Source organism: Salarias fasciatus, chromosome 6, assembly GCF_902148845.1.
Source record: "Salarias fasciatus chromosome 6, fSalaFa1.1, whole genome shotgun sequence".
NCBI lineage: Eukaryota > Metazoa > Chordata > Actinopteri > Blenniiformes > Blenniidae > Salarias > Salarias fasciatus.
Window position 1 is genome coordinate 16,754,758 of NC_043750.1, and position 23,478 is coordinate 16,778,235.

General features: G+C 42.9%; 1 protein-coding gene across 1 annotated transcript; it reads right to left on the reverse strand.

The window, feature by feature from the left end:
* Positions 1-583: 583 nt before the first annotated feature.
* Positions 584-21,456, reverse strand: prss12 (serine protease 12). The gene is made up of 13 exons (XM_030093331.1): positions 21,126-21,456; positions 19,381-19,519; positions 18,234-18,406; positions 17,906-18,056; positions 17,171-17,349; positions 16,413-16,554; positions 16,092-16,312; positions 12,613-12,754; positions 8,705-8,910; positions 8,026-8,104; positions 7,281-7,403; positions 4,417-4,712; positions 584-1,806 (listed from the first exon to the last, which is right to left on the reverse strand). The coding sequence occupies exons 1-13, from the start codon at positions 21,454-21,456 to the stop codon at positions 1,484-1,486; spliced, it is 2,505 nt and encodes an 834-aa protein (XP_029949191.1). The 3' UTR covers positions 584-1,483.
* Between the last annotated feature and the right edge of the window lie 2,022 nt (positions 21,457-23,478).

Here is a 23,478-nt window from a genome sequence, read left to right on the forward strand (position 1 = left end):
TTGTATGTTTTAAACATTTTAATAATTAAATGGACTGAAATAAACTTGCTAGTATTGTAATTTATAATGAATTGTAATTGATGACTTGTTCAGACGTGCTTAGAATGACCACTATCCCACCATTAACTGTTAAGCTAATCATTTATTAGGCTGGTTGCCAGTTGCTGTGAACCTTGAGAGAAGTACAATGACTATAAATACTGCAAATTGCAAGTACATTGCAGTGCCTCAATAATTACCCGTGTGACTCGCATCAATACTAAATTGATTACTAAATGTTTTCATTTTGCTCAGACGTCATGCCGTCTCTCCCTGTCAAAGTTGGTCCCGGGTCTTGTTTGTCTTGTAAAATCAGGACGACGAGGAAAGCTGCTGCCATTCCTGCAGGCAGTGTGTGACATACCAGCTGTGTGTGTGGGGGACTGTGTGCATACACATTGTCTGACATGGGGGTGTCCCCTTTGACAGTTTGCAGTCAGAAACAAACCTGAAAGAGCCCCGCTGTTGAAACCGCCGTCACAAACGTATGGGGACATGTAACATAAAGCGCAGCAACCTCTTTAACACACACTTTAATTGAAATCTCAAGTACTCAAACGCCCTCTTTTTTTTTTTTTTTTTAAACAAAGTTTTAGTTCATGAACAAATGTTACAGTACAGTCATCATGAGTAAAGCAGAGCAGTGTCATTTCTTTCAAGTGTAGCAGATTGTCTTTTTCCAGTGTTGTCAGAAGCTTGACAACAACTGCATTAACAGAACATTAACAAAGTCAAATCAACATTTATGAAACCGGTTTTGTGCTTTCATTTCGAAACACTTCATTCGCTTCCTTTCTCTACAAATGCTGCGCAGCACAGAGTCCAAGGAAAAATACTGCCTGGATATGAGGAGGCCTGAGAATCATTTTAAAGTTACTGTAAGAAAAAAGAAATGACAATATTTACATTTAAAGATTGAAATGAGGTTTGTAGCTATATTTGTAAAATACCTATCTAACTATAAAGCACCAAATATCATACAATAAGTACCAGAGAAGGGTTCTTAGTGCAAGGATGCAAATTCATATCATGCAATGACTGTGTGTGCATGAGTGCATGCATGTATGCTGTATATTTTAACACTGTGGTCCCTTTTGAAGATTCCTCATCATAACATAAATTATAATTTCATAACAAAAAGGTAGCAGATAAAACACATTTCAAAAAGTCTAGTATTCAATGACAGAAAAAAAGAGTTAAGTTATACCAAAGAAGTTTAGTTCAGATACCATGTAAAAACTTTTAATAAACAAAATAAGTGCTGATGACTTCGATGAGAAGAAATGAGTCCTTCCTCTCTCCAAAGAGGCTTCGAGCAACATCAGGTGAAAAAAATTCCAGCATTGTTCTTTCTGTTCTGTTTGAGAGTCAGGTCACATCACCGGAGAAACAGTTAACTACATCAAGACTGAGAGGTAAGTCGTTCCACTTTGCGCTCCACCTTTCATCGCTTTCTCTCGTCACGTCCGGTCACCTTCCGTATCCAGGAGCTGAAGGCGGAGACTTTGGTGTAGACGCCAGGGGACTGTTGTGTCCTGCAGGCGTGACCCCAGGAAGTGACCCCGTAAACCACCCAGCCCCCCCCTGGGCGCTCGCACACCAGCGGACCTCCGCTGTCGCCACGGCAACTGTCCACGCGCTTCTCCGGCTGGATGCTGCCGGCGCAGAGCATGCGACTCGTGAAGGCGCCGTGGAAATGCTCCTGGCAGTGGCGGCGGGGCAGGAGGGACAGCGGGGCCTGCTGCAGGGTCTTGGAGTACGAGCGGCCTGAGAAACAAGAGAGAAGCAGGCTGCCGTTCATATTCTCAATACCTACCATAATCCTAACCCCAAGTGTTTTGGGTCGACGTTTTGCACTCATGACACCTTTTGTGATGATAAATGGTGATAATGCGACTTCGATATTGTGAGCAGCTCTCTGACATTTTGGGTTCAGAGTGAACTGTCTGTCTACCTTTTGGATCGAATGTCATGACATTTTGCAGAGACAGTTATGCCCCAGAGGATGAAATGTATTTCAAACCTTTCATTCTGTGCCTTCACCAGGTGTTTGATTTATGCTTTTGATTTCGCTGACAAGAAACCTGTGCATTGGTGGACCAGACACAACATGCTTTCTATTTGTCGAGGCGTTTTCAGGCATTTGATTCGGACTCCCCTTTTTGTTTTTTCTTCCCAATTGGGAAGAAGGTCTTGGTTCGTTCAGGACCTGCTGATCTGTCTTAGCTGGCGTGAGAAAGACAAGGGTAACTCCAGAAGAACTAAAGATGCACGGGGACGGATGTCTTGGCTTATTAGCTCTGAACATCGCCACTGCTACCCCATGTGGGCTGAGCGCAGAAAGAAAGATGTACGGATGGCTAATGGTGAATTAATATTTAATCTTCCTTTTCTGGTCAGTACACAGCAGACTGCAGTTGACCGACTGAATCTCATTCATTACAGTCTAATCACGGGCATTAGAGGGATTTAGCGTTCGGTTTCAGTGCTTTTGGCAAAGAATGGGTACAGCTTTATTTCATTTCACAATGATTCCTGGTCCGTGTCCCTCTCTTTTGTTTTTAATCCAATACTCTGGCGTGCTAGCGCCGCAAACAATCAGCAGGGACACAGACATTAACTGAACTGTCTTGGCTTTCCAAATTGCATGATTGGAACCCACCACTACTGAAAACTGATCCCAGGCCTGTGTCGTGTCTGGTGTAGGTTTTTTTTTTTTTTTTTTTTTCAGTCCCTCTCTTCCTCCGATGCCCTCTATGACCAAACGGCGTCATTAACCATCCGCGGCAGCTTCGAGCCTGATGTATGTGTGAAATGTGCTTGCGTGGGTGATATCGGAGCGGCGGACGGCCAAACATAAACAGCTGTACAAAGCAGACGTATCGCCTCAAGTCAAATAGCAGCCACCCAATATCACTATCGCTGAACAGCCTGTGTTGTCTCAGTAAAGCAAACTAATAAAAACGCTCTCTCCCCCATCCGCCCACTCAAGTACGTACAAACATCCACATTTTATCACACATGAATTCTCCTGTCACGGTGGGGGAAGCGAGACACGCTCTGCGGTGAGGAGTGCATGTCTCTGCATTAGCGTGCACTGTGAACTCTCGGAGCCCTTTGTGAAGTAGCTGCGGTGAATGAGATCAGAATGTAATTTTTTAAAGATCACTTTCAGATGTGTGTGTGTGTGTGTGCTCAGTCGAGGGGGATGAACAGATACAGATGGAGTCAAAGAAGCGTAATTGAAGTGAAGGATTGACCTTTAAAGACATCCTTTGAGTTTATTCCCTCTCTAAATATAAGGCAGATTTGTTTGGATCACAGTAAAATGTCTAAAATCAATCCGAACGCAACACATAAATAATCATAATGTATTCTCTTTTTTCTTTCATCACTGTGTAGTTTGATTATAGCAGTCCTTAACCAGTCTTTTCAAAACGGAGGTTTCTGTTTATTTCCAGCTGTGCCAAAAAGGTTTTATCACATTGTGCATTTTATGATGAAGCATTTCTGCTGGTGAGGTTTGACTTAAGGAAAGTAGCACCGCTTCATAATAAAGACATTATCACGTTTTATTGAAATCTAAAAGTCCTTATAGGTTTTAAAGACAATTAAAGTACGAACACATTAATAAAAATGTCAAAAAAGCATCTCCGCCAGATTAATAGGTTACAAAGCACAGGTTTTTATATTGCAGCTTCTTTGAATTTCTCTATATATTTGTCGATAATGTTGTGTTGGGAAACTTTCAGGGTGCTGTTTATGGGGTACACTCCTGCTTCATGTTAAATTTTTTTTTGGTGAGTTTGGAAAAAGGTTGAGTTTGAGTCTGTGTTGTTTGCTGGGAAACCCTCCTGCACCAACCCCGACCTGAGCTCAAACAATCTTTACATGTATTATCTTTTGGATCAACATTTGACTTTCAGCTGCACTTTGATTTGTGTTGAAAAACTGTCATAAAACATCTTATTCTTCATGCAAATTTCAGTCCTTTTCTCTTCTTGCATGACTGTGAACTGTCATTGGGCCATCCGGCTCCTCCAGGCATTCACTCATTCTGCATCCAGCAAAAATGCACATGCAGCAAAACTTCATTGCACCAACTGCAGATATTGGCTCAACCTCGCTATCGCCAGCGAGCGCGACTGGCTGTACTCAACTCTGAAACACGCTCCATCTGTTTTTCAGTATTTTTACGATACAGAAATCACACAGCCTCTGTACATTAATAGAATATCAGAGACAAAAGACCTATGCTTTAAAACGAATAAAGAATTTTGCTTTTGATCTCTTGAGATTTCACTTCATTTCATGAAGTCGTGCACTTTGCTCTCCCAGTGATTCACTCGACACTCGAACACACTCACTCACCCTCACCTGTGTCGCCCCAGCCGGTAATGTGGCAGTTGCTGGCTTGTTTGAGGACTCTCTCTTTCCTCATGGGCAGACAGGCGGGAAGGACGTGGCGGCTGAATGACACACACTCCCCCGGCATCTGGCCCACCGCCCCCGGCGACAGACGAACCAGCGCCAGATCGTAATCGTTGCTATGGGAATGGTAGCTCGGATGGAGGACTATTTGATCGACGCCGTACTCCTCCTCGTACTCCTCAGGGACGAGGGAGTGGTAATCGCCCACTCTGACTTTATACTGCTTGGTGCTGTTTCCGTACCTACACAGGAAATATCGAGGAGGAGCATTAGATATGCACAGTGTGCTACAGTCCCCCTGCTGACACTTGAACCGTAAAAATTTCAACCTTCGGCAGCAGACACCAAAATACACCGACACAGTTTAGCTCAGTGAACACAGCGGTAAACTCCTCTGCAGCATTTCAGAGTCAGTGTTTTAATCTAATAATGGGGAATATTTTAGGTATGTTGACTCTTATTTCCACACTGAAATCTAAATGTATCTTCCTTTGAAAGATTGGCCCGATTCGCATTCATTGTCAAACAAACAGGCTACAAAGCTCCTTTCAATGCTTCAAAGAGCAAAACAAATTCTAACTTGGACAGTAACTGAGTCCTATCAGGAGCGATGACAATAAATCTGCCACTGTGTCCACGTATTATTGTATTTATGTCACAAGTCATAAGATCACATAATGGGATGCTTTCCATTTTCTTGTCGTCGATGTTTGGTGTTGAGATGCAGGAGGAGGGGCGGAGAGGAGTGGAGTCGGGTGAGTTCGGGACAAAGATGAGAGACGTGAGAAGAAGGAGGCCTTAAAGACTCGGCCAAGTGTCTGTGTCCAGTTACAGATGGTGGAGCGTTTCCGGACAGATCTCCTGACCTGTGAATGCCACAGTGTTTCTGGCAGAGCAATGGCACTGCTGACTATACACACCCACACACACCCACACATGTGCAAATACACACACACACTGATTGGCACTCATTTTATCTATAAAAAGCTGGAGCTGTAATGCGGTTGTATCGGACTATGAGGTTTGATTCTGCGCTACATGATAATCCCAGGATTAAAATAGACCTTTAAGACATTACTGATGCTTTGACAACCTGAGTTATATTAAAATTGGCAAAACTCCAACTGTAGTTACGGATTATTAATAGGTTTAATATGCTGACAGTATGTGGCCACTGACCAGAGGTCGGTTTTTATTAAGGTACTAATGCCAGTGTCAGGAATGAGGTAATATGATCATGCTGTTAGCTTTAATAGTTGCATCCAAACATATCCTCATTATATTATCTGTGCGTGTGTACACACCGGAACATACAGAATTTAGTTAGTTCTGCACACTGCAGCTGCCGGGAAGTGTTTGTTTTGGTGTGTGTTTATCACTGGACTTGTGTGTGAATGTGTCACCCTGTTTTGGTCACTATTTATGAAAGGTGACACTTGAAAGTCGGAAGTCCCTATCTTGGTCTGCATACTCTGGCTTGCGTGCTGCGAATTACTTTTCAGAGGAGTCATAGTTGCATTTAAGAGCTCGGCAGACTGAGGACTGTCAGGTGGTCAAGCGGGCGACATAACAACGTGTTACAAACGTCTTATCTGACAACATCCCTCACATGTTCCAACGTGCTATTTAAGTGACATTTAGTCTTTCTGCGGCAGTCTGCCGGATATTACTATTGTAGTAATGGTGTTGTTTTCATAATGGTGCTGACAGATGATTTCCACAAGCCGCAGTTCATTATTGAAACCCATATAACATGAAAAGCCAAACCCCAGGTGCCTCCAGTAGTTCACAATCACAATCATACAGTGAGTATTTTTCACCAGTGTGAAGGGAAGCTGTGACATGCAACCTCAAGATTATTCTGTTTAAGACGTGGATACATTTCTGATGGCCAGCTATAATTCCCATTGTTGCCGTTTTCAATCCCTTATTTTTTAGTAAGTACAAAATTAATAATTTAATTCTGCATTTACAAAGTCAATCAATAAATCATTTTATAATTAACTACAGACTGGTTAATCAGACATCTTGATTGCGGGATCCAGAGGGGTCCCTTGTGTGTCGTAATGAGGGGGTAGTTGGCAGTTTCACATACTAGAAATGAGGTTTCCATATAAGAAGTTTAACTCTGACACTGTGGCCTGGGAATGGCTCAAGAAAAGGCACTGGAAAGGTCTGGAAGAAAGACTGCTTCCTCCTTTTAATGTGGAAACACCAGGATTTATAGTGGCCGAGCCGCTGAGGCCTGTAAGGAGTTACGGCTCTCTGACCAAAACTCCAGCGCGATAACTAACACACACCAAAGGATATCACTGTTAAAATGCAACCGGGGTTTTTTTTAAACTATATAAAGCTCAAAGACCGACTCTATGACAGGTGTAAATTCTCTCTGTGTTTTCTGCTCGGTTATCTACTGTGTGCATTAGGTGAAATATTTCAGAAGCTCCCAACAGAGGCCCCTTGACCTGATGAAGTTGAGATTAAGTACTTGCCTGGGTTTTTTTTTTTTTTTTTTTCTTTGCTACCTACACACGACCACAGCTAAAGCACCGGTGATTCATGATTAGGTTTCTCAGGCCAGACATAAATCGAGCATGCCGCACTGTCCATGTACACAGACGCTATAGCTGAGTTTGAAACTAAAACATCAACGTAATGCCTGACATGTCTAAGCCCGAAGAAACAGGCCTTGACAAATGCATGCGCCGGCATACTCGAGTTTCCATGAATACAAATAACTTTTAAACTGTAACACATGCAGTCGCACAATAGCTGCATGTGTTGGTTTGACTGTGGAGGTGTGGCTCGACCTTTTGAAGCAGTGTGCAGATGTGAGGACCCAGCAGGTGTGGATTAGAGTTGCTCCACACACCAACCGCCCATCTCCTCGAGATCCTCGCAAACGAATGGCAGCCTGCCATGGCCAGCCTCCCCTGAACACGGAAATATACAGAAACAGGCATAGATACATACAAATACAAATACACATGTCTCATAAAAACAAGCATGAAACATTAATAGACAAGTGACCTATATCACAATAACGACATATAATTCATGTAAAATCTCACAAAATACTAATTTTTACATATTTCTGTTAAGTAAAAATATGTTAACAAACTCCAGATTTGCCTTTTATTTCCCTTTGTTTCCAAAATAAAAATAAATCTACATGAGTGTTATTGTGAAAGGACGCTGTCTCGCATGTTTTTAATGTGTCCCTGCTTCATCGGGGTGTGTTCATCATCATCATCAAGGTGGGCAGAAAGCATGATAACGAGCCATTCATAACAATCAGGAGTGACGAGCAGAAGGAGAATTAAAACCTGGAGGAGAAAACCTCCAATTCGACCCCACCACTTTAGATGAAACCCTCATTTATCTTCGCAAGAAACCGAATATTTCCACATTGGCCTGTTCTCACAATTAAGAAACGTCTTTGCATGTACCTTCGGATCAACTGTTTTCAATCCAATAAACCACTATTCTTTGTTCCATATGTCTTTGGCAGGCTCCCTGCGCTGTTATTAATCCCTGCTGTCCTTTTCAGCTCACCTCAGAGAGTTCTCTCCGCCAATGATTCGCCGTTGGCGAGTGTGTACGAGCCGCAGACCGCAAATTGAGTTGACAGGATCTGACAGAGACAAAAGAGGAACTGCTGGTTGTGTATATGAGAGAATGTGTGGGAGGGTGATGATTACTAAACCATACATTTCAGCTCAAATGCTGCTCTTATTAAATATTTAGACTAGACAGAAACATAATAAGTTAAAAAAAACCCCAATCTTACTATGAGATGTGAACATGAGATAAACAAGAAAATTAAATAAATAAGATATCACATGTATAGACTCTGTGTCTGTGACGTTCAAATCTGCAAACCAGGGAGACAAAATACCCTCCTGCTCTGGTTTGACGTTCAACAGTGTGTACATGTGAGAGATATTAGCACATGGGCTGGTAATAGAGAGCCCAGTGTGAGTCTGCCCTGATGTGTGACAGGCAGGGTGAAGCAAGAACATAAGCTCTCTACATTTCACCATCTGGATTTACACTTGACAGATGTCTCACACTTTCTTCTTAAAATTATACATTTTCCCATTAGTTTCTGGATGTATACGGCATAAGGGAAGCGTTTGATAAACACGTCATGTGGGCTTTGTTTAAATCTCAGAGGCTCTATTTATTTTCAGAGAAACATCGAGTCAAAAACAGCCCTGATTAATAGACTGACCTTTGACTTCTTGGTAGCTGGGCTGCCATTCGCCGTAGTCGCATATGACCCCGGCATCCTCACTGTGTCGACAGTTGTGTGTGCCTGGCACCTGTTTGATGCAGTCCGCTAAGGATCGCTCCTCACCACTGCACTTCACATTGTCCACGTGGATGGGCCCCGTTCCTTCGCCAAAGTATGCCATCACACGGGCCTTCGCAACGCCACTGCAGAACACAGACAGCGGGATAAGTCCTTGTTTTATTAAGCAGTTAAACAGTTATAACTGGCAGAATATTCAAAATGCATAGGCTGAAAATTTGTAAAAAGTAAGAAAAAAGCTTTATTTATGTCAGGTAAAATGCATGGCACACGCTGGAAGACCTGAATTTTCAAAATATTTGCTTCTGATACTGTGCGCTGTTTGCGGAGACTCAGTGGAACTTGTTGATCCAACATTGGGAGATAAAGCCATCGAAGCTTTTGAGGCAAACTCTCAGTGTCCCTTCGTTTCAAACATTCATTTTAATCCAAGCTCTGAGAACCCTGCCAACACATTTTGTTACAGCATGGACATAATAATCAAAAAATGAGCTGAGTCTTTATCCATATGTCAATACTATACTTAAAAAAAGTCCGTATTGATTCTGAACTCCCCTGCAGACAATGGAAAGAAGCCAACAGTGAGCTATTGTGTTCTCTGCTCTGTATTTGTGTGAGACTATGAGCTATAACACTTCTAACACTTTTCCAATGAACTGCAGTTTATGAAAAATGTTTCTATCTTTGCTTTGTAATGCTCTAATGACATCTTCAACCTGTTGACTCGATCAATTTTTTTTTGTTTGTTCCTGTTTTGATGAGATTTTCTCCTTCGTGAAATGATTAGACGGTCTTTATATATGTTTGAAACACACATTACATTAAGAAACGCCTCCAAAGTAAGTACACAGTGAGAGAGCTGAGAAGACACATCAGTTGTCTGTATGCGGCTTGACAAACTTGGGTGGTGATGACGTATTGGTTTCGCTGTTATGGTTCGACATTCTCAGGCTGTGAGGTAAAGCATGTCAAAGACTTTCCCCAATCTGATAAGCAGCAGGGCTTGTATCATCGTCTCACCTCTGACTTCAATTAGGAAATTGTGAACATACAGGCTGCAATTGTTTACATTTGGACTGCAACTGTGATTTTAATCAAGATTGATAGACGACTGTGGGAGAGGGTCTTGAGTTGCTTCCCCAGAGTCTGGAGGGTGACGGGCCTCGTGTCCTCCGTCATCCACTGGGGATCTCATGTCTCTGACTGAGACACCTCATGTTGTATCTGTGTCTCTCTAACAGCTCCCTGAGCTGCGTTCGGCAGATCGAGGGTGAACCTCAGAGTCGCTGGGAGTTAAGCTTTCAGGCTGACATCATGCCTGCATGCTGTGTTCCTGTAGCGACGTACAGCTGTAATACAGCAACAGTTAAAAAGCAGCTCGGTCTGCTTTGGATATTAACTTCAGAAGTAGGAAAGTGGAGTAAAGTGTGTTTTTTCAGTAATGCATGAAATTCCCTGCGATCAGGAATGTTCTCTGGAGTCAATTATTACAGATGCCAGTTTTCCATTAAGCATTTCCCAAAGTGCATCAGTTTTTATGAACAGGATATAGAATTCATTTGAACTCAACAGGTTGGTTGTAGACACAGGTGGACCTCTGACAGAGTTTCAGCACAGCTTTAAGAACACACTCTTTTTGCATTATGCACAGCAGAGGTGTGGAATATATGGCCACATGGGCTCAAGAAAACAATCGGCCAGAGGGTGTGTTTCGGTCCACTGAGATTGCACTGTTTAAAAAAGAGTAATGGACATAACACAACCGTGAGATCCGACTCCAGGGAACAGCGGTGCCGTAATGAGAGCTACCATACCGATTCAACGTTAAACCTGTACTCTAAGGATCTCTGTAAACATATGATGGAGAGCTTAAACAGAGAGTTTGACTCAAAGAAATAGACACAATGCACCTACTGGTGTCAGGTAGTACGTTTTGGCTGAATCCAAATTTTAAGCTGTATAGAAAATAAATGAATGGAATACATTATTTATGTTGCCAAAATGAAACATCCAATTTTCTGCCAGCTACATTTGTGGACATGTGCAAATTAGAAGCTCCAGTCAATGTGTCTGCAACATTTTTAAGGTCTGACATTTTATTTTTTGTGCACTACATCCAAAAAAAATTCCCTTTTGCTTTATATCAGTAATTACAAACTAAATATGTCTTTATCGTGGCAGCATTAGCATGTACAATAAAAAGGTGTTAAAGTAAAGTAAATGTAAAAGTCCGTAGGAATGCAGGAAGATGTTTGGTGTTTGTGACTTATTAGCAGTTCAGACGTCATTTTTTCAGAGTGACTCCGGGTCAGACTTATCGCCTTTAAACATAACCTGCATTAAAGTGTGTGCGTGTGTCTGTCAGTGTATATTTTGCTTTATCACCACCAGAGTGACCTCTAACCCCCGGGGATGCTCTGTATGTCGTGATCTTTCACCACACCCTGTGGGAGACGGCCTGATGGTCCTAACATGACTTTAACACGCCTCTTAACAGGCTTCATTTAATTCTCACACTTATGCACTCCAGATGGGGCTTTCATCTACACACAGATGTGTCACAGAAAGTTTTTTTTTGTGGGGGCTATAGTATGACTATCCCGCGCTGAGGACATAAGAAAGGGTACGAGGAGTTTTCCCCTTCTGCCATTTTGTCACTGTTCGTGAAAATGACTCAGTAAATAGATATAACGCAATGCAGGATGTTGAGACACTCACAGCAAATATACCCTTTGTACAGTCGGCCTGCTCTATAATTAGATGTTTACCTTGGCACCAGGAAAAGGGCAAAGATAAAATCACCTATAAAGGCAGCTGGCAGCATACCAGGCCTCATAAAAAGTGCTTCAGAGGTTCAGAGCACAATCCGAAAAGATCAGTTAATTAAATGAAGCAATGCAAAACATCTTAGCGGTAGAAGTGGTCAGTAATTCTTCTGTGAAATAGCTCAAAAATCTTGAGACGTGTGTGATGAAGTGTGAGGCGGAGGCAAGTGGATCGAGAGATGGAGAGATAAAAGACAGAAAAAATGAGTTTGAGCATAAAACAGATGCCAACCGTAAAAAAAAAATTGTGATGGTTTTAGCAAACAGTGGAGGCAGTCTGGTTTCACTTAGGTGTGTGTGATGTATCGACCAATCACATGATGCCACGGCTGAAAACTCAGCGTGGCTCCCAGACCTCACTACCTTTCAAACATCCTTATCTTTAAAAAAAGACTTACAATAAAAAGTGAAAGGAGACAGATGAAGTGTCAGGAATGAGAAAGCGAAGTGGGATTGTGTACAAACTGCCACACACGCAGTGTTGTCATAGATACATGTGTTAGACGGCCTATTTAGGGGATCCAGCTAATGTTGGAGACAGTAGGAATCATGATTCTAATTTTGTAGATTTTAAATATAAAAAATTGGAATCAAATAAAATGATAACACAATTACCACCAGGGTCTTTCAGTTTGGAGTTTGCATGTTCTCCCTGTGTGAGTGGATTTCCTCCCACACCCCAAAAACATACATGTGAGGTTAATTGTTGGCTCTAAATTGCCCCTACATAAATTATCAAATCAAACACATTTATATATCACAACCTTACCACAAATATCAGCGTCAAATAGTCTTACATTATTTACATTCTCCGATTCACAGAGGGTTTTAACGCAAACAGGTAGAAGTGGTGATCGTGGAAGGAAGGCCAGCCGCTGTTAGAACAGCTTCACCAAAGTCAGCGCTCGGGCTTCCATGATAAGTTGTTTCTGGAAAACTACCAAAAGCCACAAATATTTCTAAGAGGTTACCCTCACATGTGTGAAAATACCGTATACATACCTGTAGCCCAACTGTCGGCAAACCACCTCTGCGTCATGATCGGTCCATCCGTCATCGCAGACGGTCCCCCACTGGCCGGAAAGAAAGAGCTCTACCCGGCCCTCCCTTGGGCTCTCTCCTCCCACGAGTCTTATTGGCACATCTGAAGGAACAAACACACACACACACACACACACACACACACACACACACACACACACACACACACACACACACACACACACACACACACACACACACACACACACACAAAATTTAGACTGACAATACTAAGACTTTAACTTGCTGGAACAGATTTATTCCTGTTCACTGAATCTGCACAAAACCCAGTTAAAAACTACTCAACGGCACTGAACACACACTCCCTGGAAAAACTGGACCCTGCAGGCTAAAACATAGAAAGAATGAAGGCATGTGCACATGTGTTCTCTGCAAAGCAGTGGTAGGAACACCTGTCTGTTTTGTTATATGATGCCACCTCGGTTCCTCCGTGTGTTTGTGCAGCCACTCTGTGAAATGACAGTTTATTTTCATTTGCTTCCAGCTTTTTGCACACTGTGCTCCCTCTCCTCTGAAGGCTGCTCACTCAAACTGCTCATCAAATCAGTCTGAGCCTCACGTTAAGACAATCCATCAATTGTCTGGAAACAGATGCCCTCGACATGCACACAGAAACCACTTGAAAGACACACACACACACAAAAAAAATCTCATTAAAGTGCAGACTAATGCTTTTCGCGTCAGTGGACAGTGTTAGGATCAGTTCACACACTTTCCAAGTGTCACGTCAAACTCAATTATTTAAATCAACCTATCTATGTTGATAAATCTGTTTATGATAATGTTTTTAACATTTTGCATAGTTTAAATATTGCATATATTACGAATATAATTTCTGAAACTTCAGCATGAAACCATTCTCTGTGGCCTCACTGAACTGAGAGAAAAATGCCAGAATTGACACATTGTGTGAGTGCCTGTGTGTGTGGGGCATTAGCATTGTAGGGGGGTAGGAGGGAACGTAGGTGGAGTTGATTGTGGGAATGTTTACTTCTCAGCTGGGGCTGGCTATTGAGGAAATGCTCTTGTTTGTCCTCTTGCTTAGAAACACAAACAGTTTCCCCCTCTCCTAGCATGCACACGTCGAGTTGTGTTTGCATCACTTTGAAGAAGATTACGTTGACTTACATTAATTTTCTGCAAGAGTTACCTGTGTATTAGCCCTCCAATCTTTGTTTTATGCGACGGGTGTGTTTTTTTTTCCCTTCTCCACAATTGTCCGAGCAACACACGTCTCCACTAATACAGAGAAACATGAACAGGGACACACAGGAACACATGCACACACCCATACGCAGCATTACGACTCTGATGCCGCCCTAATGCGGCGATCTCTCACAGCAAAGACTGAAAAGAGGAAGAGAGAGTTCAAAGCACTGCCTGCTCTGTGTCCGCTTTTTCCGTTTCCAAAAACAACACCAGCCAATCTGCCCGTGGCATGCTGACGGGCTGAGGAGGGATTTATACTGACACGTAAACAATTAAACACAAATACACAAAAAGCCCACAGTTAAATACGACGTGGTAATGACATAATTCTTTGGTCGGGCGTCTGTGAGTTGAGAATGTCCCCCTGGCTCCGCAAGCATAAGCTTCCTGAAGCCACCAAATGAAAGAGCCATTACAGTCTGCATGCGCTGTCTACATCAAACAATCTCACTCGTCCAACTTATCATCGCCGAGGATATAAAATCCTCGCCGTGTCACGTCTGTGACATTGACCAGATTTATCGGACTCGTGTATGTGTCACGTAACAGCAAGACGAATGGCAGACAAACAGTACAGTGTGGTGTGAAATCTGAGCCCTCGCTCTCCTCCATCCATCCCTGTCTCTCTCCATCTTTACTGTTGTCTGACGGCTGTGAACACAGCCCTGATGAATGGTGCCACCATTCAGCACTTCGCTAATCTGTCAGCAACTTCTACCACCACCAAACTGCTCCCTGTCTCTTTGAGGCCTACGCTGACGCTCGGGTACCAGTCGCTCAGGAGTTTGCACAAAACGACGGTTTATAAAAGTGTGCTTCGTCATGATGATTTTTTTACAAGAAACCGTGTGATTAGGGCCGCACAAGCCAAATCACAGCTGCGCTCATTAGAGTGAGCATCACATACTTCAGCCCGTGTCTGTTGGCTCTTCTCTTTAAAAGTAGCCAGAGCTAATTGGCTGCAGGTGGAACCTGTTGGAGATCAGATTTCAGATCAGCTTGCACTTCCATTACCTGCTTTTATGACGGGAGAGGAAACTGCACAGACTCTTTCATCATTTCATTTCCTGCTCCCTTCTGCCTAAAAGGTATAGTGGCGTTTTACTTCTTTTCATAACTAAAATAATTTGTTCATTCATCCACTCCAGTTTCTTTCCCATTTTAACTACTTTTAAGTTCCTCACTGTTATTCTTCTAGTGCTTTATTTCATTATTCAATTACATTATTAATATAAAGCATATGATCTATTCTCACAAAAGTCTTTAACAGTTCTATTCCACTTGCCGTGCCAGAATTCAGCAGACAGATTGCAAAGCGTGACGCTTTTAGTCTGCAGCTACCTAAACAGGACATTTCCAAGATCTGAACAGTTCAAGTCATAACTCACAATCGCAATTAAAAATCCTAACAACAACACTGATGCTACATTTTGTGCAAGTGAACTTTGTGCACAGCAATTAAAAAAGTGCTTAACCATCTGCTTCTCTGGATAATGAGAGCAAATGCTGTGAGTCGTATCTTTATATAGTGTAATTAAAACCAGCGCAGATTACTTCGTCTTACACAAGAATTTGGAGCACATCAATAATCGAGTTGAACATTGCAATAATCCAGATTAAAGAGATTAAGGCTTGTCATTTTGTGCCAATGAAGGATTCAAGAGTGGATTATTTATTTGTGAGGATGCTACTACCATGAATTAGACTAAGAGTGACTTACACAGTTGGTAATACTAGAAATGAGCCAACCAAGATAAGGGGGGATTATGGGGGGGAGGGACTAAACTTTTTTATTACAATTTACTCAACAGGGGATTCCAAAGAGAACTAGAGTTTGATAAATCTGCTTAAAGATGTAAACTGATTTTGGAATCTTTGAATGGTGTCACATAATTAAAAAAAAAGTCAAATGAGACAAATTCTGAACTTAAAATCAAGGAGCTCCCAATTCATATGATCAAATTTGTACTGAAAGGCAGCTAAACAATCACATTCAGCCACTAGATGACAGAAAATCAAGTCATAAAAAGAATATATAACATAACATTAGGAGCAATCCGTTGTGATAGTTTACACTACAGAAAACAAATCATACAGTCACACATCTACTGTATGATGAATATGTGAGCACATGTGTGTGAGATCCTCCTGTTGAAACTGTTACCCCGCAGTACTTCAAGTAGTTGTTACCATAAGATAAAAAGCCTCACTATTTGGAAGGCTGTCTCCGCTGCGTTCAGGGCTGCAGGCGATGTGAACGTCTTCGTGGTGTGTGCAGTCGTGGTGGAGCCACTCTCTCTTGTTGCACAGCAGTATGCTGGGCTCCTTCCCTGTACAGCTCACATCATCCAGAAGAATCGGGCCCGACCCCACCCCAAAGCGTGGGACGGGGGTGATATCAAGTCCCTCAGACAGCAGAGTCTCACCTAACCTACGAGACAACAGACACGCACAACACAAACAGAAACGACTGAGCAGTAACAGGACACGCTTGTGATCATACATGTGCGTATTGACGAATTTCGCATTACCTGTAACCGAGATGTCGACACACTACTTGAGTGTTGGAGTCTGTCCAGCCATCATCACAAACTGTCCCCCACTGACCGTGATAGAAGATTTCTAAACGCCCCTCATGGCTCCCTGCCCCCCCGACCAGCCTTGTTGTTCCATCTGTAGAAAACAAGAGACATTAAAAAAAAGTCTTTTCCCATGAGTATACCTTTGAAAACGGGTATTTTTCAGGGATCTGCATGTTATATATTTTGTACTTTAACCTTGAAGACGGATGTCGTCGCACATTGTTAGCTTGGCAAAACACCAGCCTGTTCCTTCTTTCCCACAGTGTTTGTGCTGGCGGAGCCACAATAGTCAAGCTCCATATTTTCAGGCATGGCCACTCTTCTGAAAGCTAATTGGTTTTCTGTCTCTTTGAGCCAAGTTGCCAATCCTCTTCCAAAGAAAATGTTCTGACTTGTAAGAAGGTGAAAATACATGCAAATAGGAACATTACCTGTGGTTTAATTCAGCTTCGGTACTCTGATAAGATACAAAGCCTAATGTGTTGTTATCAGTTCGCCCTGTGGCTAGAAAGTCAAAATAACTGCCTGAGAAAGATCTTTTTTTCTCAAGTACCAAAAACTTCAGGGTCATGGGTACACGTTCTCCTCTTCACAGAGATATGGTTTGAATCCGTAGACAAGACATGACCTCTTGTGCAAAATACCAGGGTATATTAATTAGATCTTAAGCCATTATTATGGAGAGCTCACTCCATGTGTTGGCTCACCTGTGAGAGGGATGCAAGACACGCCTGCATCCTCGGAGTGCAGACAGTTGTGCTCCCCCCAGGCGCTTTTTGGACACTGCTCCAGGGTGAGCTCATTGCCTGTGCAGCGCACCTCGTCTAACCACACACGGCCCGAGCCTTTGCCAAAATGCGCCTGGCTCCATGCCCTTGCTACACCACTACAAAGAAAGGTAAAGAAGGCTGAAAGGTTTGCGCTGTAGTAATCCTAATGTAATGAAACACAGATGTCCACACTGGCCTTGCCTTACAAAGTACAGGCTACATGATATTATGTTTGTTTACTTTGAAAATTAAATAGCATACTCTTATTGTGTTTCAAGCTTATTATTTAGAGGCTTCCAGTCACACAAATCCATGCAAAGATAATCACTGCGGCCCATTTGCAGAGAGTATAGTGTTGCTAAATATGCATATCTCTGTGGTGCTAGAATTCATGCAGGAACAATGAGGCTGATTCACTATCTGACCCCCAGATGTTCTTTACTGCTCACTCCTCTCTCTGTGTGTCTGAATGGAAAGAATAGTTGTCATACTTTTGGAGACAGAGGGAGAGAAAGATGACTGGACACCCACATTGACAGCTTCCTTCTCCATCTCTAGCTTTCCTCACTTACATTTGTAGAAAAAGTATTTCAGGCTAGTTATTGGTCTTAAAAAAATATGAGTGTGCAGAATGAAGTGTACATGCACGGAATGCTTGCAGAGACACCTCACCTGAGCCCCAGTTGTCGACACACCACCTCTGCGTCACTGTCGTCCCACTGGTCGTCACATATGGAACCCCACTGTCCCGCGTGGAACACCTCCACTGTGCCCTCGAGCTCTGATCGCCCTCCTACGAGTCGTACTGGGAGCATCACTGCAGCTGAAAAGCACAAAAGCACATGGTGAGCTTGAAGAATCCATGCGAAACAACACTCAGTAGGCTGCTTGGTTACATCTTATGGTCTATATTGAAGAAATGTCAATATTCAGAAACTTCTGGATCATACTTGTGCAAAATTTTATCCATCCAATACAGATTCTCTCATTCCAGAACTACCTTTTTGCTGGGTGCAGGTGACGGCTGCAGCCAAAGAACACTCTTCTCCATTCCAGGTAGACTTAGGACACTGAAGCAGGTCTGGTTCTTTTCCCTGGCAATGCACTGCACTCCAGTGAATCTTGTCCATACCTGACTGGAACAGAGGAACTGCACGAGCGCGACCTGAGACCCTGGAACGAGGTCAATCGGCAAAAAAGCTTGTTATGGTAATATGTAGTTCTATTAAATACAAAATGTCATTAAACTCCCGGAACTTTAATGAAAATGATGACAATTCTTTTAAAATACAAATACTCTTAGTTATGTTGGTTAAACTAAGCAGCCTCTTTAACCTGGCAGTTACCAGCAGTAACCAGAGCTGTCCGTCTGTTCAGGATCTGCTGTTCGAAGCCACGTTCAGTCAGCAGTTTCACACCCAACAGCTTTGAATAAATGGCCGTGTGAAAGTCATCACCAGTGATTCCAGCTGACATATGGCTGACATTTGCCCCCTTTGCTCTCTGCTGTGAGCTTTCATTGACTCCTGTGTGAATATGCACATGCTGACATAAATGCACACAGTCATGCGTTCGTGCCAGCGCGCGTTGCCCTCATTGGTATTGGTGACACCACGTGCAGCAAGCAGCACACAGAATGTATCTGTCCTCCAGGGAGAGCAGAACTCTTTGTCAACCTTTCGCGCCCCTTCTTATGTGCGCTGTCGATACCAGTAATCTGTTTACGGGCTTCCCCAGGGAGTTCCACTCGCTTCACATCATCTCACCGCCCCTCCAGACCACAAGACTGTGGTGCGTGGAACAGAAACAGACACAGGCAGGGAGGCAGAGGGCGAGGAACAACGCAAATAGCGGAGCACTAAAGGTATTTAAAATACCTCTGGGGAATGGAGGGGTGGAATGCAAGGGTCACACAAGGAAAGTGCAGACACTACGAAGAGGGAGGAAAGAGGGTCCGCATGCGTAAGTCTGAAGTGACGTTAACGTCTGAAATTCACACCAATTTTCCATCAAACTGGATCCGTCAGACTGTCAGAAGCTTGAATTTATGAGGCAGATGGGAACTCTGCTTGCACCTGTGTCTGTATATGTGTGTCAGAGGCAAACAGTGAACATGTGTGTATGAATGCACGATCTGTCTCCCTCACCCTTTCCCCAGCTGTCTGCAGACCACCGCAGCATCTCCGTCCCCCCAGTCGTCACTGCAGACGGAGCCCCACACTCCTCCCAGGTACACCTCCACCCTGCCATCCAGCTTGGACCGGCCGCCTTGCAGACGCACTGAACCTGGGGTGGGAAGAAGGGTTGGACAACTGTACATGTAAAAACAATACAGCCTGTGCAAAAAACTATTCAAAAGGCTGCAATAACCAAGGGGGGTTCAAAGTGTGACAGGATCAGAGCCTGAAGTGCATTATACGGTCTTTGTGTGTCATCTCCCACTATCATTTTTACACTTGTTCGCTTAAGCCTTTCTATAAATCTATTCATCACTATTACCATTATAACAAATGCTCGAAAAACATTTATCATTTAATCAACTTAATAATGTTTTGGGTCCGAGTATAATTTTTGCCTTATATTTCTTTGTTTATCAAAATTAGTTTAAAAGCACACAAATAAGAAACAGAAAAAAATAATCTGATGTGAATACAGAGGTATGGTTAAATATAAGAATTTAATAAAGGGCTAAGAGGATTTTGAAAAAAATCGTTATGGTCAGCAATTGAAAAGTAAGAAATTGCTGCATGAGTAGAGTTTTATTATAAAATGGTAATGATTCACCTGATTGGATTATACTCTCAAAAATATTATAAAGTTGTTAAAGCATGAGTTGAATATATTTTTTCACTACAGGATTTGACACAAAGCAACCTGAAAATCATACAACATGTTCAGCCTCCAGGCCCTGTACCTCACAGTCAAGCTATTAGTGATTTCAATATTTTGAAAGACACACTGAAAAGAGCTTCTCGTGTAATTTGTGAGGCCTGAACCTATATGAGCTTTGCAGAAGAGACATACATTCGCATAGTGAGTGCAGGCATTAGTCGGAGTAACCTGAAGAGTGAGAAGGGCAGCAGAGAAGCTCTGGGTTCATGTTTACATACATGCCCATATACATGCACAGGTTGATATGAGCCTCACTACCATCAGCATGTCTGAGATTGCTTTCAGATGCCAGATAAAGGTTTTCCTCCTTTCTCGGGTAGTAATAGACTCCTAACAGATTCTTTACACCTCATATGAGTTACTCAAAACTGGATTAATATAGACTAATTCATTGTGTCAATTACCAGAAGAAAGTTTTGTTTTTTTTTTCCTGGCTGTGCTGAAACACAGGCCAAGTCTAAAAATAACACAGACTACCTCTCTTGTGCCACATGGTAATCACACACTCTTATTTCTTTCACCACTCTGTCTTAACTCACACTTCACTCTTATCCAGAGTTGTACAGTTTGTAGGCCAGTACTCGTTTAATGCTTAACTGATCATGATCCCTCACACTGCGTTTTAAAGTCACACAGTTCAAGTGTATCTTCACATTGCAGCACAAACATTTTTATGCCTGCCATCACATGCCTGGCTCTCACGTGGGAAAAGTGAAGGTGTGTCCCTGCTAATTACTTCAACATGGACTTATGAGGTGAAGACATTGTGGAGCTGAACTTGTCAGAACAACATGAATTAGATTCTTCAGCTTCTCATCAGCACAAATAAATTATATTTATTGTCGCCCATGGAGGTGGGGAGGTCTCTCATTGTTCTTTGTTAAATTATAAATAATAATTCACAGCACTGAGTGATTCCAGCTTTCATGTGTGATGCCACTTGGGTTGTTTCTACAGATCTGGACTGTTAAGGTATTGTCTTCCAGGCCTGTGTGTTTACCTTGTTTACAGTCGCAGTAGCCCCAGTCCACCCTGCCTCTCTGGTTCCTGAAGAAGCACCAGGGTCGGATCCTCCCGTCCGGGTTGCGGCAGTGGTTGTGCTCTCCTATTCCTTTCCCCGGGTAGCGGTCCTGGAAGCCGACCACCTCGGTCCAGTTCATGCACCGGGTGCCGGACTCGGTGACGTCCACGGCTCCCCGGTAGAAGGCGTCTTTCCCCCGGCTCCGCGCGCAGTCTGTGAACGGGAGGATGAATGAAGGGACGCTGCCGCAGGAGCAGCGGCCGCCGATCGCAGCCAGAAGCGCCGCCACAAAGGCGAGAAACGGCACCATCCTCCTAAATGAGATAGCGCGAGCAGCCGATGCTGGTAACAGCACAGACGTCCGGAGCGTGTTTCATCAGCTGACGGCTCGGAGCGACCCGCTCCGGACTCATCGTCGCTCCGCAGCGAGCAGAGAGTGAGGAGCGCACCAGCGGCAGGAGCGGCGCGGATCGATGGAGCGCGCGCGCCAGACAACCCTCCACTAAACACTCCAACACTCTGCCCACCTTTACCGCATCTATGGCTTCAGATTTCCTTTTCTTTCTTTCTTTTTTTCCACAAGTGATAGCCGTCGTACTAATTTTATTCAGATGCAGATTTTGTGTGGGGTTTTCCAAGTTTTATGTATGGAAATGCATAGAGTGAAAGCCTCCCAAAACAAACTCTCTTGAAAAGAGTTTATGATGTTCATGTAAATGTTATTGTTTTATTTTATTTATTTAGTTTATTTGTTTCTTTCGTTTAAAACAACAACACAAAAACAAAAATGATGAAAATACATCAATGTCATTTTGGACACAAAACAAACGAAAGAAAAGGAGCAGAAAGAAGAACAATCTTATTATATCTGCCCTTTGCATACAAATGATTTAAACTGATACAGGCAAAAGCATGTAAACTCTGCTTTATTGCGTTTACTTTTCTAGTTTTGGTACTTTCTATGGCACTTAAAGACTTCCTTGTATCAATGACGTCCATCATTCATAAATCCTATTCATTTATGTGAAAGTTTTTATATAAACTATCCAGTGACAGTTAGCCCTGTGTTATTGATCGAAAATAGTCAAAGAAAGCAAACAAAACATTATCATAGATAAATGGCATTTCCACAGACCCAATCTCTGGCTGCTCCCAAAAGGCTGAAATCTGCACTTTAACACTTTAAACACATGGAAAACATTTAGTTTCACTTTTGCATTATGGATTTCATTTAAATAGCATTTCACACTATTAATCACATTTGCAGTCACACACCAAAGGAATTGGCTGCCTCACAATCATCAATTGAAAGTTGGTTTTTTTTTTGTTGTTGCAAGGCTCAATTTGAATTTAAAAGAAATCTACGATTTCATACGTGACAATCTCATTTAATCGTCCAGCTCCATCATTTGAATGGATTTGAATGGAGTTGGACTCAGTCCAGAGAGTGACCAGAGTGGATGATGCTCAGAAAGGAGCAGCAGTTCTTTTCCACTGTAATAACTGTAGGTGTTCCACAGTGTAGGACAGAACACAAAGGAAAGTCTCATGCCAACTGCAATCAACTCTTTAACTTGCAATAACCGACAGGTCATGGGTTCAAATGTTGGCCAGGCCTTTCAGTGTGTGTTCTCTCTGTGTGTGTTTGGGTTAATTGGTGACACATTAAACAGTCCAGATGTGAGATTGAGTGTGTGTGGTTGCAGGGGTGTTTCTAGACCCCCTGGGGGCCGTAGGCAAGAGGGACTATGGGGCCTCTCAGGCCCAGAATCATGATGAATGAAGTCCAGGACGAAGGATCAGCAAAGAGACAGACAGACAGACAGACCGACGAACAGACAGACCGACAGACAAACAAACCATGACGATTACATTACCTCCGCTGTCAGAGGTGTGTGCTCTAAGTTCGTCATACCACAGAAGTGTGTTGTTAACCACGCTGTCAAATAATGTGAATGATTATATACAGACTTTACTAATGTGTTTTGAAGAAAATGGTTGAAATCACTTTGCACAGACTCAGCTAACTTTTCTGGTGCTTGGAGGTGGATGACTGGGAGTTTGGGACAAAGTCCCTTGGACTACCTGGGACTAACTTTTTTGTAATGTAACACACATAGCTTACACATTCCCACTTACCACTATCATGTTTTTTTTCTTTTCATCCTCTTCTTGATTTTTCTTCTCTAGCGTGCCCTGAGGGATATGTCCACTTCATTTTGTGTGTTTGACAACGCTGACTGCTCGTTGATGCAAGGGCTTACAGTCATGTCGGCCCCAAGCCCCATGCAAACTGGCAAGGCTCTCAAGTCTCACGCACTGAGCGTGACAG